This window comes from Trachemys scripta, chromosome 4 (assembly GCF_013100865.1).
Source record: "Trachemys scripta elegans isolate TJP31775 chromosome 4, CAS_Tse_1.0, whole genome shotgun sequence".
Classification (NCBI taxonomy): domain Eukaryota; kingdom Metazoa; phylum Chordata; order Testudines; family Emydidae; genus Trachemys; species Trachemys scripta.
Genome location: NC_048301.1, coordinates 114,636,837 through 114,656,409, shown reverse-complemented (window position 1 = coordinate 114,656,409; position 19,573 = coordinate 114,636,837). Strand labels below are relative to the sequence as shown.

Here is a 19,573-nt window from a genome sequence, read left to right as displayed (position 1 = left end):
GACAATAGTCTCTGCATATGCCATTAGCTGCCAGAGCAAATTCTTCTTTAAGTATTGGAGTATAAAATGTACATGATGAAGTAACAAATTCAGTTACTGCTACAGACCTGCAGGTCTAATGCCTCAGGAAGGATCTGATCGCTGCAGGTGCACTGAACAGGGGGAACCTGCATTAGGTGTTAGTTTATTGGCTAAGAAAAGGCAACTGAGAAGTTAAAGCAGGTAAAATATATTAACAGATGAGTCACAGTTTGTAATTCCAGATTGTGGCTGTGATGTAATAAACTGCCAGTGTCCTAAAAGTCTTTTCAGGGTACCCAGATTGTCTCTGGGGATCTCAGCTTTGCATCTGATTTCCTTGTAAGAGTCCAAACAGTCAGAGATAAAGGATCATTCCCTGAATGCATATTTATAGATTCTTCTGTCAGAAAACAGGCTGACAGCTTCTACCCACATGGGCTTTTCCTCTGATGACAGGAAGTGAAAAATGCCTTTAGAGTCTCTGACCTCCGGTCATTATATACAATGGCCAGTTGCTTTGAAATTAGCATTTCAAAAGGGTTTTTTGAAATAAATGAAATATAAAATCCCTCTGACTAAGAAAAGCTTCTGAGAGATTTGTTGTACATCAACACCACCAATTGGAGATCACCACCAACTGTATTTCTCTGTGTTCTTTTTATAAGCATGTTAGTGGGAATAATGAACTGATAACTAAGGATTATAAGTATATGTAAACACTGATGGCCTGTCACGACATATGTAATAAGAAATTTTGGTGATTTGCGTTGTTCCGTGGTATAGTTGCTGGACCCCAGTGCTGGTCTATGTTAACCAATTCCAAGACTGCATGTGTTCTTTGTGTTCAGTACATGCCTAATATATTTGTGTATCTATACCTGACTGATAAACTGTTGTGTATTTACATATGTGGTGGTGAAGTCCATTAATGTCTATTAGCCAGGATGGGTAAGGAATAGCGTCCCTAGCCTCTGTTTGTCAGAGGATGGAGATGGATGGCAGGAGAGAGATCACTTGATCATTGCCTGTTAGGTCCACTCCCTCTGGGGCACCTGGTATTAGCCACTGTCGGTAGACAGGATACTGGGCTAGATACACCTTTGGTCTGACCCGGTACAGCAGTTCTTATGTTCTTATGTGGTTCTGGGGGAATTAATAAATTGTTGGTCAGTTAAGAGCCCCACGTGTCCTGATCTAAGAAATTCTGTTCAAGGTTAAAGCTGACCTGAAAAGAACGTAGCATTAAAATTAGACTGCTAACGCTCATTGGCTAAATGCATTTCAAATTGGCTAATCTAGTTTGTTACATTTCAGCTTTAAAATCTAATCGCCCAGCTGGCAAATTCACAAAATGGCTTCACATTTACACTTACAGCTGTGGGTTATGCTTGGCATTGTATGGTATTGGGCCAATGTCCTTTGCATAGAATTCCACCACGTGCAGCAATTTTATCTCTATTATTATTAATTAAATTGTAATGGGCTTCTTCTTCCCCAGTGCCTGGGCTGCAGGGGGTTGTGGCGAGACAGAGAGAGTCCAAGAGAATGGGAAATTGAAACAAAGTGTTCTTATGGCTGGTGGTGCTGCCCGTCTCAGCTCCAGGGAAAACAGGCACTGCTGTGTTAAGAAATTTTTGGATTTTAGGTAATGTGATTTAGCCTCATTCCTTCTAATACCTCTGATATTACAATATATATTGTACCAGTATGGTTCTATGGTGGGGGTACGAGGGATTATTCCCCTGGCTGGCCATCTACAATTACTTTGTCATGCTGCTGTGAGGTTGGTCAATTTTTGTTTCTTGTCTGAGCCTGTGAAAGGTTGTTTTGCAAATAGGTAGTATTGGAGCCAAACACCTCTTCTTGTATCTCCCTGATTTCACCATTTATAGATGGCCTTAAAAGCACAGCTGCTTTAAGGAGCTCCTTTCTGGGCCTTTCTTTCACATTAATAAGTACTTTTGTAAAGTCATAATTATTTTCTGACACACAGGTGTAGTAGGAAGACAGCCTGAAATATAGGGCCATGTATCAGAGGCAGGCATGAGTCCTAAGGCCTGGGCTAAAGTAATGATCAAAACTTAATAATATAAAGCAAAGTCAGGTTGTGAGCAACAGGCAGGCCCTGCTTACAGAATTTGGCAAGCATAGGGCTGATATTGTTAGGCAGAGAGCACTCACACAAGCACATTCCAGAAAAGCGGTACCAGAACACCTCGATACCAGCAAACTCCCCATAGATAACAATAACCTACTGACCCATCCTGAGGATAAGGTCAGGATGACAGCATGACAGATAGGGATGTCATGATTGAAGCCAACATGTACAAGGTAACGAGCGGCACCTTGATACGTCAAAGGATGGCACCCTGATATGTCAGAAGTGAGGTGTAACTTGTTTGTAATTGTGTATAAAAATGTATCGCAGAGTGGTTGTCTTTGTCCAGCTTAGGGGGCATTGGAAAATCCCGGCACTGACTGAGCTTGGTCCATTGTCGGGGGGCACATATTTGTAGTAAATCCTGTAGTTTACTGTAAACTATTACTGTGCTTCATTTGCCAATAAACATGGCCGGGTGCCTTCGTACCTTATCTGATTCTGTGGTCATTGGGGGTTCTCTTGGGGTGTGCTGTGCCAGCTATCTGTGCAGAGCCAGGGCAGCACACAGAGGGAGCACACGCATGCAGCCGAACAGTTGTCAACTTAGGTGACATCTGACAACAATAGGCAGTATTGCCAATTGCAGGAGTTCAAAAGTCAGATTTCATGATCCCAAATCATGATTAAAATGAATGCTTTTGTGTTTCTTTTTCTTAGCCTGCTAGTTCCTGAGTGTTTAGGTCACATGGGGTTCATATTTTTAATCTTTTCTCCACAATCATGGGGGCCTAGAAACATAATTATGAATACATTTTAGGCTGAAATTCTAAATTATTCACATGACTCCAGGAGGTGAAGCCCCAAAAATCCAAGTATTTTAATCATCACAATAAAATGGCAGGTGATACTTTGCAAAGTGGATTGTGTAATATGGCTTCTGGCACTTAAGTTTCATGAACATATATGGTCAGAAATCAGTAGAGCTACAATACACCCCAGACACAGCAGCCAGCACGTGTATCTCAATGAGAAGTGTTGTGTTTAACCAGTGCTTTGGAAGCATAGGCCACAATATAGTCATCATCCATGAGGACAACCCCCACCCATGACCAATCAATTGCAATTTGTGGCTCTACATTAATCTCAAGTTAGTTCAGTACTAGTGCCCAGTGACAACATTTTTAAAAAATTCCCTAAAGCTTTTCTCTCATATATGTCATCCCAGGGCCATCCTCTAGTGCCCTCCGGAGACATTCTGAGTAGAACACTCAATTGTGAGAATTTAAGGCTGAATTTGCTGAGATGTTTTAACATGCTGTCATAGGATGCACTGTCCCTTTAAGGGAGCTGCCAGGTTCAGCTCTGTGGTCTTGGTTTCTACCCTGAATGGGGGTTTTTGGTGGCTGTAATCCAGAGGGATGCCCAAGTGGTACTCTGGTTAAATAGCTCTGCCTTAATAACCTTAACCATATAAAAGGCATATTTCTGAAGTCAAGAAACACAATAATGAATATAGCTCAGTGCACAAGAAAGCCCAGTTGTGCAGTTAAAGCCCTGGATGAGAACTCTCGAGATCTGTTTTCACTTCCTGGCTCTACCATACACTACCTGTGTGACATTGGGAAAGTCATTCCATCTTCCTGGGTCTCATTTTTTCAACTAAAAATGGGAATAATATTTCCTTCCATTTGCCTTTGTCCTGGAATGAGATGGTCACACAGCATAAAGGGCTGTCTCCTCTTTCACGGATCTCAGCCCAACACCAACTCCCAAGCAGAAACCTGCCTCCAGAACAGACTGTAATCAAAGCACAATGCAGACAGCAAACTCTCTGGCTGCTTGCACAGTTCCCTCCTTCCCAAAACTGCACAAAACATGTCACCCAAGACTAAACCTTGCTTACGTGCTAAAAAAGAACTTGGAAGACTATAAGAGAACTGCCTGCTGACACCTGAAAATACATGTCTAGTGCCTAACACACCAAGGCTCTGATCACGGATGGGGCACTTAAGCAATACTGTAATACGCTAATTAAATGACAAATATTGTTTAATTCAGAGTTAAGGTTGCCCGGTGATAGCTTATGCCCTTCTCACACTTCAGAAAACCAGGAAATACAAAGTGAAGGCAAACATCCACACAACTTTAACTCTGCCCCCTTGGAGCTGGCAATAGCCACTGGGTTTAAGTGCATGTCCTCCAGATGCATTCACTCCATTAGTTGTAAGTCTACTGAATAGTGGAAGAATAAGTTGAAGCAGCTGGGAAGAGCTGAGTCTTCCCCCTGTATATTCTCAAAAGAAAGAGGTACACGTGAGCCATGAAGTTCCAGGCTGCATCATTCCAGTATAGAATTGTGGAGGTTGTGTCAGTAGCAGGGCACTGGGTGATATGGCAATTGTCAGTAGTGAGGTGGGATAGGAGAGCAGTCTGTGGATTTAATGATGGGTAGGGAAAAGTATAGGTTGAGGGGGTAACCTGTGTGCAAGTCTGACAGGATTGTAAAGGGTATGAAGGGGTTGTTAAATGTTACAAGTGTGACATTCTCTCAGGGGAGTAGTTTTTGAGTGTCAGTCAAGGGCAGGTAGCATCTGTCCATCAAATGAAATGCCGGATTGCAGGTGTGTACGTTATGGGCATTCTGAGACATCACTCAGAGAGGGCAGAGTTAAGGTTGTGTGGGCATTTACCTTCATTTAATTTTTCCCACATATTTACAGTTCATTCTCAGATTTCCAACTTGGGCGTGTTTCACACCTCAAAGTTGAAGGCTCAGACTGGTGTTAAATGGCCCATTTATTTAATCAGATATTCTCAGCTGAAAGAGAAAACCCCATGGGGATGAGTATAGTCTGAAAAAATAGCTCAGATATGTGAACTTCTCCATTCATTTCGGTGGTTGTTCCCTTCCCCCTCCTCAGTGCAGCAGAGTTTCTGATATGTGCCAAGCGTATCAGTTCTTAGCTCCTCACCCCAGTCTCAGCACTGTGTTCTTTGTGCATGTTCTGAGCATGCCAGTTCTAAGCTAGTGGGCAGAAATTCCCCAGATCTTGGCTCATGTGGGGTAGGGAAATGGGCTCAGAGACCCACAACAAGCAATCCCCAGTCACATGGCTCACATGAGGGCGGCAGGGATGGGGGAGGACACATCGCTGTAGAGGGGCTGGGGAAACCCAGATTGTGGCTTACACAAACTATTTTTCCCCTGTGCCAATTGCACACTCTCATGTCCCCCTCTCCAGCTCCCATCCCACTCCTTCCCATTCCTGCTAGACCCCCATTTCCTGAGCCTCAACCTCTCTTCCCACCTACTCTTTCACCTCCAGACTTCCTCCCCTCCTAATGAGCAGTTGCTTGTGTAGGTATTTTATTTTCAAACAATAGTTTCAGCACCTTCTGCATATTCTGCCACACTCAGATTCTATTTCCCTCAAATTAAAATCCCCCTGTAACAGAGGTAGATTGGAGCAAAATGCCGACTTCTTTTACTTCAGATTTCTGCCCTGGATTGTATTTGGACTTGGACCCACAGTGGTACACAGATGCAGTTATCGTAACACATCCCCAGAGATATCCAGGTCCTGTGATGGGTGGTTTTCCAGATAGTGGGCTCTATCTCTGCCGGCTGTTACTTACTACATTCTCTGCAGTTTGCAGTTCGGGTGTTTCAGCCCCTTACACAGCAGCCGCACGCCAGCATCTCCCAGATTATTACCACGCAGGTTCAGCTCTGCCAGGCTCTGGCTGGTTCTGAGAACAGGGGCGAGATCCCCACAGCCAGTGGCTGTGACACCGCAGTACCGCAAGCTGCAGGAGAGAGAAAGGCAGAGAAGGAGGATCATAATATGAACTGGGCTCGTCACGGCTGCTCTGATAGGTGGCCCCACCCACTAGCCCCTCTGCCTGAACAATCAGCATCGAGAATGAGCCAGAAATCATGCTACAGACTCTGTCCCTAGCTCCACCTCTTGTCCAGTGAGAAACAAACAGTAGGTGGGACTTCCTGTATAACTCCACCCATTGCCCTTTGCCTTTCACCAAGCAACAGTGAGAATGGCCCAGATACCTCAAACCTCTGCCACTGACCAATGAGGAATAAGGTTTGGTGTAAGACTCCTTCCTAAGCACCACCCTGACCCTTTCCATTGGTCAACCAGAATTCAGAAAGAGTAAAAAGTAGCCCTTTAAGTCCTGCCCACTCAGCTCCTGACGAATCAGGTTGGTCTTGCCACTGATCAGCCCCGGAATGGTGCGACCCAATCAGCCGGCTAAAGGGTGGTTGTAGGGGATTCCCCTCCCCAGGCAGCTGGGCCAGGCTCAGAGCAAGAGGAGCTGGGAGATGCTGCCCCTCCACGCCCCCAGCACTAGCTCTGCTGCTCCCCTGCAGGATGCAGACATCTCCTGTCTCTGCACCCAGCTCTGAGCCTCAGGCCTGGGGAGGGGAGGCAGCTATGAGGCCCAGCACTGGCAGCTTCACACCCACCTTCCACTGAGACCAGGGAGCAAAGTGGGGAGAGACAAAGAGAAGAAGATCCCTATGGCAGGGGGTTCCCCAGGATGCGGGGAGGGAAGAGCCCCTGAAAGGAGGGCGACTGGGTGACCCTGTTGGCAGGGCCAGTTCCAGAGTCTCTCTAGGGATTACAAAAGGAGAAGTTCTGCTGGTTTCTGTAACCCCCCTGCAGAGTCTAGGCTCCTGGTGGAGCTGCCAGCCAGCTGAGTGGGTAACAATGGCAGCAGGCCGGCTATGACCATGTGCACTTCAAGGACCATCCGCAAGTATAGCTGTCTTTGTCCTCCTTCGAGGCCTCACAATGAGCCCCCTGCACACCCAAACATGATCCCATCCCCACCTGCTAAATCTTGCACACAGATCAAGAAACCCCTTCCTCCAGAGCTGTCACCTGCACGGCTTCCTTCATCACCTCATTTGCCTTAAAATATTGCTACTCTGCCCAATGGGGAGGTGTGACGGGACCCCCAGGGTGCAACCTGTGACTGTGAGACCTCTGTGTCCCCTTTACTCTCTATTCAGGGTTGTCTCGCACAATGCCATACTGGTGGCAATCAGCAAATCCCTTCAGGTGCTCTTACCACTCAGTACAACGACATGTGGAGCTCCATATCCAGCTAGATTCCAATGCTTCAAGAGCCACTCACGAATTACAGAGAAAGGCCTCAACCAAATCCCCCCAGCTCCATGAGCTGTACCTTAGGAATACATCGTCTTGCACTGCTCAAGACGCTTTCTTGAGAAATGCAAGTTTATTAATTGGAAATTAAATGGAAAATCGACATACACCAGCCTCTGTAACCTGTGCAGATTTGCCGAGCACTTCAGTCAAACTCAGTGGTAAGGATAAACATTAAACTAAGTTTATTGATTACAAAAGGTAGATTTTAAGTGATTATAAGTGATAGGCAAAAAGTTAGTTAGTTACCAAAGAAAACAAAATAAGTGCACAGTCTGAATCTTAAACCTGCAAGACACTAGGTAGTATTTAGAGCAAGCAGTTTTCTCACCCCACTGGAGGTTACGGTTCATAAGACACCGGGAGTTAGTATCTGGGCGCTTCCCAAACCCACAACATATTTTAGTGACAACCATTCAACACAATTCTCATAACTTTATATTCATTAGTGATATACAAATTTAGATGGAACAGTGGGTTTCAGCAGATCATAACCTTTCCCATGATACCTTACATGGCCTGCTTTATATGCAATATCACAGTTACATACAAATGATGAATATGGGGGTTACAGGGCACTCCCTCAGAGTGTAGAGTGTCACAGGACAGAAACATCTGGTCTGGTCAGAGCTTTTTGAATTTTTCTAACACATTACAAGAAATCAGAATGTGTATCATAGTCAGAAAATTCATCAGTAGTACTGGCCCTAATTTTGAAATGCTGATTGTTAAGAAGCACTACTTAAAAAAGCACAACCATATAAAATAGAGGCTGTGTCCAATCCAAAAAGCACATTTCTCAGACAAAAAAAAACCAAGAGAATGAGAACAGTTCTCTGCAGGAGACACTTGTAGTTAAAGCCCTGGATTAGAACTCAGAGATCTGTGGTTCAGCTCCTGGCTCTACCATACACTCCCTCATGTGACTTTGCACAAGTCACTCGATCTTTATGGGCCTCAATTTTCCATCTGGAAAATGGGAATAATTATATTTCCTTCCCCCATCCTTTGTCTTTCTGCTNTGCTCCACGCTGGGGTTTGTGCCAGTGCAGCTTCCCCCGGTGCCAGTCCAAATCTGCCCCTGCCTCAATAACACAGCTTCCAGCCGGGAGGGAGCGGGCCCCCGCTCAGCCCAGAACGACTGCTCCCTTTGCCTACGCAGCACCCGTCTGCCTCCCCACAAGAGCTGCCCCTGCCTGGGGGCCCGAGTTAGCCCCGCCCAGACCTGTTGAGCTCCCAGATGTGGACAGAGTTCCCGGCGGCAGCGTAGAGCATGGTGCCGGTGGGGTTGAGTGCGATCTGGTTGATCTGGTGCTCACCCTGCACGCTGGCGATGGTGCGGGTGGTGGTCCCAGCACAGGCGTCCCCAGAGATCATCTGACCTGAAGAGCTAAGCCAAAGAGACAAACAGGTGAGCCTCAAGGCAGAGACCCTCGGGGGAGGGAGGGGGCAATTTATACAATGTGGAATGGAAGATCTAGCCCATTGTGGACTGATTAGAAGGCTGGACAGCGTCTGTCCCCAGCCATCTATAGGGGGAAGCAACGCCACTTCCTGGCCATATGCAGTGCCAGTGGTGCCAGGATGAGACCCCCCCGCTCAGCCCCACGTCCCCTCAAGCCGGGAGCAACGGCACAGCAAGGGTGACCCAGGCAGCAGCTTTTGGCACCCAAGGGAGGTGCCTTGCCGCGCAGCCAGCCAGACCCGTACCAGCAGGCATGCCAGCTCCACGCCCAGGGCGGAGCGACACAAACCCCACCCCTGGCCTGGAGTTGATGTTGACAGGCAGCCCAGGCATGTTCCCGACCAGGGCCGGCGCTTCCATTTAGGCGACCGCACCAGGATTTGGGGGGGAGGCGGGGGGGAGGGGCGGCAATTCGGCGGTGGGGGGTCCTTCCGCGCTCCGGGTGTTCGGCGGCAATTCTGCAGCGGGTCCTTCACTTGCTCCAGGACCCGCCGCCGAAGTGACCCGACGACCGGGAGCACGGAAGGACCCCCCCACCGCTGAATTGCCGACGACGACCGGGAGCACAGAAGGACTCCCATCTAGGGCGCCAAAAACCCTGGCGCCGCTCCTGTTCCCGCCAGTCAGATTGGGGAAGCCTAAAAGAAAAGTCTCAGTCTGTGGCTGGGCACCAGAGAGAGGGGCTGTTTCGCTGGGGTCTGGAAACGGCGCTGGCAGCTGCAGATGGGTCATTACCCATCCCTGATCAAAGCAACTGTAGGGTGCACGGTGCCCCCTGAAACAGACGAGAGGAGCAACTTCCCTGAGAGCAGAGCACCAAGCCACAGAGCCTCCACGAGCCAGGCCAGGCTAGAACGACCAGCATTGCAGCATTCCTAGACTCAGCCCTGCAGACCAGCCCGGCCACTTGGCCTTTGCAATGCTGCCCTGGGTGCAGAACGCTGGCAGGGCAGCGCGTCGAGCTTGGCCAGGCCCACAGGGCAGCCTCGGTGCGTCAGGTACTTACGTGAGGGTGCGGATGCACTTGGCCAAATCCCGGATATCCCACACCTTGATGTAGGAGGTGGAGACAGTGAAGACCAACCCTGAGTGGCTGCAGTACTTGATGGACACCACATTATTGGGTTGGCCCTTTAGCGAGGCGATATCCTGGCCCGTCACCAGGTTCCACATTTTGCAGCTCCGGTCTGCGGGAGGAGGCAGGAGCACATGACACTGCGGGACCCTTCCTGTCCTCAGCAAAGGATCCCCATGGCTTCCTCCCTCCCTCTCTCCCCCGCCTCCCCCTGCTCCCACGAGTGCCCCAGGGGAGCTCAGTCCCTGTGGCCCATCCAGCCTCTGGCACCTCTGCCAGACCTGCCAACGGGGCGAGGGTCTATTAGTGCCAGGTGCGAGGTGAACATCCAGCCACTAGGAACCGGGCAGAGGCCCCAACAATTCGCTTCAGGGATGTCACCACACAGCTGTTCAGCCTAATGACTCGTGCAGCATTGCTGCCCTCTGCTGGGGGGACCCAGAACTGCACCGGCCCGTTGTGGCTTTCAGGCAGGCCGGTGCCGTCTGAGCAAGAGGCTCCTGTCCTGTCCCCGCAGTTTGGGGTGGCTCAGCCCCTCCCCTGGGTAACAGGCTCACTCCCCAATGATCACACCCAGAGCTCAGCAGCCGGCCCGCCCCTGAGGCGCGCACCTTTGGATCCGGAGAAGAGCAGCTCGTTGGTGGCGTCCACGCGGAGAACGGGCTTGGAGTGTCCTTCCTCCACGGAGATGCACTGCAGCGGGGCTGTCCGGGCGCTCCTGGCACCGCCCACGGGGTTAATGAGGCCCTTTCCGTGGGAGAGAGAGAGCAAGGGCGTCAGCAGGAGGGCCCTGGCTGGGTGACCCAGGACGAAGCCAGATCCCGCCCCACGAGGCTGCCAGGGCCTGCTAGTGGGGCTCCGGAGCAAAGCAAACCACAGACAGAAGCTGCCGGGCAGCCTGCTCCCCAGACAGGCCCCCCAGGGGCAGGTCACACCCTGGTTCCCTGGTTCTTGTCACGCAGAGAGAAAGCAGAAGACCAGAAGTTCAAAGTGCAGGCAATGCAGTGCTTATTGGCGTTAGTTCCAAGCAAGAATATCCATAGTTCTAGCCACTAGCAGAGCACGATTCCCAGTGTTCTGCTCCCAGCTCTGATGCCACACAGCATTTTCCCGTGTCCCCAATCCCACCTCCTCTTTCTTAGCAAGCCCAAACATACTCGCAGTACATGCCCCTAGTCCCACTCCTTACAATTTATGGTCATGTTCCATTTTGGAGGGTCGTGAGTCTGGGATCTTCATCCCACCTCTTCTGTATCCCATGGGAGGGGTAAGGAGTGAGGTCGTGTTCTGGCCAGGCTTTTCTTTGGCTTTTAGTGTTTCTTATGCCTGCCCCGCATTCCCCCTTGCCCCTCCTAACTGGTTGCTTGACCTTGGCTTGAGAGAGGAGCCAGACAGCCTTCCAGTGTATGCTCATCTTTTATACTCCCACCATAGCCTGTAACACTTTTAACTCCATCTCTTATCACCCCATCTCTTGTGGGCAGATGTAACACACTGTGTCTTTGTTCTTTGTTCACACATATTAGTAAAGGATATAAGAGTATCAAAAGGTCAAACCCAAAATTCTCTCTCAGGCTAAGAAACAGGCCTATAAACTAATACCACAAACCTCCCATTCCCCGTTCTCATTGCTGCTCCAAGGCTCCTGCAGTTCTTCTTCCCATGGGTGCCCACAGCAGCCACTTCCCCAGGATGTGGCTTGCTCCTTTTTCTGCTTTACAAGTGATCCATCTCCTCTCATAACACACATTCTCCAGGCCAGTGCCATCCATGCTCCAGGCCTCTAGGCTCAAGCCCTCCATGGCTTCCCATAAACACTCAGGCTTACACAGCCCCCTTACAAGAGGGTGTGTGAAATCCTTCAACACACAACTTCCAAAAGCCTTAACACTTTCTGTCAAGGATTCCACTAGTCCTTCTCCTCCTAGATTCCAGGGGGCACAGAGGTTCCTGCAGTCCCTTTCAAGGCAGGGGGTTCCCAAAGTCCTACACACCTTGGTTACAGGGGTCCACTGAGTGCTGACATAAAGAACAAAGTTCTTCAACCCTTGGTTGCATCTCTAATTGGTGCCTAAGCCCTCCCTCTGCTCCAGGCTCCATGGGACCATGTGTTATGGAGCAACTGCCCACCCTCAAAGTTCAAACTATTCTGCTTTACGGGGCCCAGGGCTACTTCAAACTTCTCCCACAGGCCTCCTGCTAGGCCTCCTCAGACAGAGTCAGCTAATCACAGCTCCTCATTAGCTACAGTCCCAGCTTCCTCTAGTCCACCTTGCCACTGCTTCACCTGGCTTCCCCCCTGCACCCACAGAGCTGTTTTATATCCCGCTTCCACCTTCCCAGCAGGCCTTGCTTCCTTGGAGTCATATGCTCCCTCTGGTTATAGGGCCCTGAGAACACCTGGCATACAGGGACTGCAACCTCACAACAATAGCACTGGCCAGACCAGGCAGAGGCAGCTTAGGCATTTTTACCCTTAAATAGAATTCTGCACAGAGCTACAAACCAACCCACATTTCAACCACCAGCACAACGTCAGGATTAAAATGAGAAAGAAGGAAATGGTGCAATAGGGACAGTAACACAGTTAAGAAAACTGGTGAGAAAACCCAGCCACACACACATTCAGAGATTTTAAATCCAGAAGGGACCATTACATTGTTTTTTCTGACCTCGTGTATAACACAAGCCATTGAATTTCACCCAGTCTCCACTCTACTGAGACCAATAACTTGCATTTGATTAACTTAGATCTTCCAGAATGGCAGCATCTTGAAGACCGTAGGAGATGAAGAATTCATCACTTCCCTGGGTAGTTTGTTCCAGTGGCTAATCATTGTCGCTATTACCAATTTGTGCTTTAGGTAAAATTTGAATTTCTCTGGCTTTAACTTTCAGCCACTGGTTCTTGTCATGCCTGTCACTGCTAAATTAAAGAGACATTTAGTAACTGCTATTTTCTCTACCATGAAGGTATTTTACACCAATGATCAAGTCACCTCAATCTTTTTGATAAATTAAACAGGTTGAGCTTCTTAAGTCTCACTGTAAGGCATTTTCTCCAGCTCTCAAACAGTTTTGTGGCTCTTCTCTGTAACATCTCTAATTTTTCAACATTTTTAAAATACTGATGCCAGAACTGGACTATAAGAACTGGACTCAGTATTGCAATATTATTCTCACCAATCCCCTGTACAGTGATCAAATCACCTCACCAGGTCAGGGATCAGAGCCCGGTAGCTTTATTTGTGTGAGAAACATGGTTGTACCATTGGCTTCAATATGTGATAGTGAAGCCAGCAGCATGTGACCCCACATCTTTACTGACCACACCCTGATTAATGAACATCAGAGCAGGACAGAATGATACAGAACACTCCATGCTACTCCAGGCCCTGTACAGCCCAACAAATACCTAACTCTTCCCTGATTCCGTTTCTGTAACTATTCACCAAAGAGTTTGGACAAACAATTTTCAGACTCTGAGTGATTCACACATGCTTTGCAGTGTTATTTTCAGCGCCATTGGCACCTAGATGACACAGCACTGTTTCTGCTCCATGAATGGATATTTGATATTTCTAAACAGTAGAGAGCTCACACAGTGAATAATGAACTTCCACACAGACGTTCAGGTGAATAATTATCTGTCCAGACATTTGTGAAGTTTCCAGTTTCTTCAGGTGGAAAAGAGACAAAATCACTAATCTGACCCATGTCTGAATGTTTACAGATAATGACTAATAAAGGCTCCATAAATAGCATTTTATATCACTGGTATGCCCCTTAGTTGGGCTATAGACTGTAACTCACCTGTACATATATTTTTACCTTCTTTAACCTCTTAATAACTCTCATTTCTTTTTCTGGGGGTATGGCTACACAGGAATGTAAGCCTAGGATTAAGAACAAAGAGTACTTGTGGCACCTTAGAGACTAACACATTTATTTGGGCATAAGCTTTCGTGGGCTAAAATCCACTTCATTGGATGCATGCAGTGGAAAATACAGGAGGGAGATATATATACACACAGAGAACATGAAAAAATGGGTGTTGCCATACCAACTATAACGAGACTACTCAGTTAAGGTGGGCTATTATCAGCAGGAGAAAAAAAAACTTTTGTAGTGATAATCAGGATTTCCCATTTCCAACAGTTGACAAGAAGGTGTGAGTAACAGTAGGGGGAAAAATAAGCAGGGGAAATAGTTTTATTTTGTGTAATGACCCATCCACTCCCAGTCTTTTAAAAAAATCCATTACAATCTACATACCACACAGACTATGCTGACAGATTGTGCCACACACACTTAAAAAGAAACTGTGGAACCACCTGATGAACATCCTATACAGCAAACAGGGAAAGATTACGAATGAGCTCTCAAAACTGGATACTCTCATAAAAAAACAATCTTCCACACAAACTTCCTTGTGGCTGGACTTACAAAAATTAGACAAGCCATTTGCAACACACACTTTCCTTCTCTACAAAGGAAAAAGGACACTAAACTATCTAAACTACTACATGCCACAAGGGGCCACAACAGCAGTTTCCTTAACCCACACAACAATATTGTTAATCTATCCAGCTGTACTCTTAGCCCAACAAAAGAATCTGTCCTATCTCGGGGTCTCTCCTTCTGCCCCACCACCCCCACGAACATTAAACAGTTCTGTTGTGACCTAGACTCCTACTTTCGACATCTCCGACTCAAGGAATATTTCCAACACACCTCTGAACAGCATACTAACCCACAGAGACCTTCCGACCAACACTACAAAAAGAAGGATTCTGCGTGGACTCCTCCTGAAGGTCGAAACAACAGACTGGACTTCTATACAGAGGCTTCTGCCGACGTGCACGGGCTGAAATTGCGGAAAAGCAGCATCACTTGCCCCATAACCTCAGCCGTGCAAAACACAATGCCATCCACAGCCTCAGGAAAAACTCTGACATCATAATCAAAAAGGCTGACAAAGGAGGTGTTGTTGTCAGCATGAATAGGTCAGAAAATGAACGAGAGGCTGCTAGGCAGCTCCCTAACACCACATTCTACAGGCCATTACCCTCTGATCCCACTGAGAGTTACCAAAAGAAACTACACCATCTGCTGAAGAAACTCCCTGAGAAAGCACAAGAACAAATCTGCACAGACACACCCTGTCATAGGTTTCACCTCCACTCTGAACTTTAGGGTACAGGTGTGGGGACCTGCATAAGAACCCCTAAGCTTAATTACCAGCTTAGATCAGTATGCTGCCACCACCAAATCGTTTAAACAACAGTTTATGAGTCATTTTGGAACTCTGTCTTCCCCCCCAAAATATCTCCCTCTCAAGTACTATAACCCTTCCCTGGGTAGCCTTGAGAGACTTCTCTACCAATTTACTGGTGAACACCAATCCAAACCCCTTGGATCTTAAAACAAGGAAAATCAATCAGGTTTTAAAGAAAAGACTTTTAATTAAAGAAAAAGGGTGAAAGGAATACCTCTGTGAGATTAGCATGCCAGCTATTCTCACAGACAACAGATTCAAAAACACAGAGGATTTTCCTCTAGGCAAAAACCTTAGTTATACAAAAGAAAAAACCCAATTTAATTCCCCCTCTTATGCAAAACAAAGTCACAAAAGGAAATAAACATAAGCTAATTTATTCCTTCTCTAATACTCACTACCCCGGTTGATTCCTGGATCTTTTCATTCCAGCACAGAACTTAATGAATAGAACAAAGGAAAAACTTCCTTCCTTCCTCTTGAAAAATCTTGTCCCCCCATTGGTTCCTCCGGTCAGGTGTCAGCTAGGCTAGGTGAACTTCTTAACCCTTTATTGTCTGTTTATGACACACCCCTAGAACCCCGACTAGGGGTATTCTATCTGCTACCCTAGATCCATAAACCTGGAAATCCTGGATGCCCCATCATCTCAGGCATTGGCACCCTGACAGCAGGATTGTCTGGCTATGTAGACTCTCTCCTCAGGCCCTACGCTACCAGCACTCCTAGCTATTTTCGAGACACCACTGACTTCCTGAGGAAACTACAATCCATTGGTGATCTTCCAGAAAACTCCATCCTAGCCACTATGGAAGTAGAAGCTCTCTACACCAACATTCCACACAAAGATGGACTACAAACCATCAGGAACAGTATCCCTGATAACGTCATGGTAAACCTGGTGGCTGAACTTTGTGACTTTGTCCTCACTCACAACTATTTCACATTTGGGAACAATGTATACCTTGAAATCAGCGGCACTGCTATGGGTACCCACACAGTATGCCAACATTTTTATGGCAACGCTTCCTCAGCTCTTGTCCCCTAATGCCCCTACTCTACTTGCGCTACATTGATGACATCATCATCTGGACCCATGGAAAAGAAGCCCTTGAGGAATTCCACCATGATTTCAACAATTTCCATCCCACCATCAACCTCACCCTGGACCAGTCCACACAAGAGATCCACTTCCGGGACACTACAGTGCAAATAAGCGATGGTCACATAAACACCACCCTATACTAGAAACCTACTGACCGCTATACGTACCTACATGCCTCCAGCTTTCATCCAGACCACACCACACGATCCATTGTCTACAGCCAAGCTCTAAGATACAACCGCATTTGCTCCAACCCCTCAGACAGAGACAAATACCTACATGATCTCTATCAAGCATTCTTACAACTATAATATCCACCTGTTGAAGTGAAGAAACAGATTGACAGAGCCAGAAGAGTACCCAGAAGTCACCTACTACAGGACAGGCCCAACAAAGAAAGTAACAGAACGCCACTACACATCACCTTCATCCCCAAATAAAACCTCTCCAGCGCATCATCAAGGATCTACAACCTATCCTGAAGGACGATCCCTCACTCTCACAGATCTTGGGAGACAGGCCAGTCCTCGCTTACAGACAGCCCCCCAACCTGAAGCAAATACTCACCAGCAACCACACACCACAGAGCAAAAACACTAACCCAGGAACCTATCCTTGCAACAAAGCCTGTTGCCAACTTTGTCAGCATATCTATTCAGGGGGACACCATCATAGGACCTAATCACATCAGCCACACTATCAAAGGCTCATTCACCTGCACATCCACCAATGTGATATATGCCATCATGTGCCAGCAATGCCTCCTGCCATGTACATTGGCCAAACTGGACAGTCTCTACGCAAAAAAATAAATGGACACAAATCAGACATCAAGAATTATAACATTCAAAAACCAGTCGGAGAACACTTCAACCTCCCTGGTCACTCGATTACAGACCTAAAAGTCGCAATACTCCAACAAAAAACCTTCAAACATAGACTCCAACGAGAAATTGCTGAATTGGAATTAATTTGCAAGCTGGACACCATTAAAGTAGGCTTGAATAAAGACTAGAAGTGGATGGGTCATTACACAAAGTAAAACTTTTTCCCCATGCTTATTTTTCCCCCTACTGTTACTCACACCTTATGGTCAACCGTTGGAAATGGGACATCCTGATTATCACTACAAAAGTTATTTTTCCCTCCTGCTGATAATAGCCCACCTTAACTGGTTACTCTCATTATAGTTGATATTGCAACACCCATTTTTTTCATGTTCTCAGTGTGTATATATATATATATATATATATATATATATCTTCCTATTGTATTTTCCACTGCATGCCTCCGATGAAGTGGGTTTTAGCCCACGAAAGTTTATGCTCAAATAAATGTGTTAGTCTCTAAGGTGCCACAAGTACTCCTCCTTCTTTTTGCTGATACAGGCTACCACAGCTACCTCTCTGAAGCCTAGGATTAATGGGACTTGAGTCACTTGACCTGTGTCTGGAAACCCTGAGCTTAAGCATCTACTCTGCATTTTAAACTGGGGTTAAAATTTTTGTGACCTGTGCTTGAACCTAGGACTCTGGCACCCACACTGCAGTGCACAGACCGGAGTCAAAGTAACCCTCCCCCTCCAGTGTCAACACTCCAGCCCTATGAATGTGCTGTACTCAACTTACTGCCCACCCTGTTTCTTAACTGTGACGGTGCTGTTGATGAGATTCAGGGGCTCATAAAGACACACGAGTACAGAAACTGCATAATTAGCTCCTTTGGTGGCTGTCTTAGTAGAATGACTGCAGCTTATGAAGATACTGAACTGCCATCTAATCTGAGAGTTGGACTCTCCACCTCTAGGCTGAGTCACACTGGCAGGAAAATGCCCATGTGCTCCTGTTCTGAGGATAATTAGGACGTCAGTCTCCAGGGCTGTCAAACTATTCAAATGAAACTTTGCAATTCTTAATTTTTAAAATGGCTGTTCACTGTTGCCGCTGCTGCTGGTGAGGGATGGCCCAGGACCGCTGCTGTTGGGGGGCTGGGAGGGGATAGTGCAGCTGAGGTCAGTTGCACCTGCTGGTTGCAGAAGTCTCAGAGGTCCTGGAAAGTCACGGAATACTCTTGTCTCTCCTTTGTCCCTGGTGTAATTGCCCATGTCCCCCCTCACCTCCCCAGATTTCAACCCTTCTCCCAGGTCTCCATGTTTTTGACCTACTTGTGGACTTTTGTCTCCTAACCCCATGGAACCTAATTTAAAGCCTGCCTCACTAGGTTAGCCAGTCTGTATCCAAAGATACTCTTCCTTTCCTTGGTAGGTGGATCCCATCTCTGTTCAACAGTCCTTCTTCCTGGAACAGGATCCCATGGTCAAGGAAGTTGAAGTTCTCCTGGCAACCCCCTATACACAGCCATGCATGCACATCCAGGATGCATCTGTCTCTACCCTATCCTTTGCCAGAAGGATTAAAGAGAGTACCTCCTGTGCCACCAACTCCTTCACTTACTCCCAGAGCCTGGTAGTCACTTCTGATGGACTGAAGGTCATAACTCGCAGTATCATTAATGTCCACATAGATGATTAACATGGGGTAGTAGTCAGAGGGCCAGATGATCCTCAACAATCCCTTTGTAACATCTCAGATACAGGCCCCAGCAGGCCTCATGCCTCCCGAGATGCCACATCAGACTGACAGATGGGTGCCTCCGTCCCTCTCTGAAGGAAGTCACTGACAACCACTACCCTACGTTTCCTCTTGGGAGTGGTGCCATAATTCTTCCAGCCTTGGGAGTACAGATCTTCTCCTCTTCCACCTTTTGGGGGTGATTCCTCATCCCTCATTGCCCGAGCAACGTAACGGTTCTTCATCACTATGGTCAGTGGGTTGGAAGCAGAGGTGGAGCACTGCCAAAAGTAATCAGTAGCCAGTGTCCTCCATCTGACTGACTTGTATTCTCCTCCTCCAATGGTGTGACATCAATCCTTTTTAGGTGGACAGCTTCCTCAGCCTTGGAGGTCTCTGTGACATAGCACCCTATAAGGCTTTATAGGATACAGATGTTATAAGTGAGATTATGTGAGTTGCTGCATGCACTGACATCTAAACACTTGGTTATAATTCTAACAGTTTTAACAATACTAACACAGAGATAAGCTAGACAAATACACCTGTCGGAGAATAACAGAGTTCTCACTCTTCTGTTTGGGTACAGCAAATCAGATACTTTATTCTGTTTAACAGCTGTGTAAAGGAAGAGAGTGCACTAGGACACAGGGTCTCCCCCTCCTAGGCAGGTCTCTTCACAGGTAAACAATTACAGCAAGCATTTATACCTTTTGTTACAGACAATAATAAGCAACAGCTGCATTTTGTTTATACATTGGTCATTCTG

The 19,573-nt window shown here is 47.1% G+C and overlaps 1 protein-coding gene across 1 annotated transcript; it reads right to left on the bottom strand.

Annotated features, from left to right (window-relative positions):
- Window positions 1-8,536: 8,536 nt before the first annotated feature.
- On the bottom strand, window positions 8,537-19,022 carry LOC117876519 (kinesin-like protein KIF21B; the record flags this gene model as incomplete). The annotated part of the gene is given in 4 exon segments (XM_034768783.1): window positions 8,537-8,701; window positions 9,783-9,963; window positions 10,463-10,801; window positions 18,929-19,022. Coding segments are annotated over 4 exon segments (779 nt in total), but the record flags the coding sequence as incomplete, so codon positions are not given.
- Window positions 19,023-19,573: the final 551 nt, after the last annotated feature.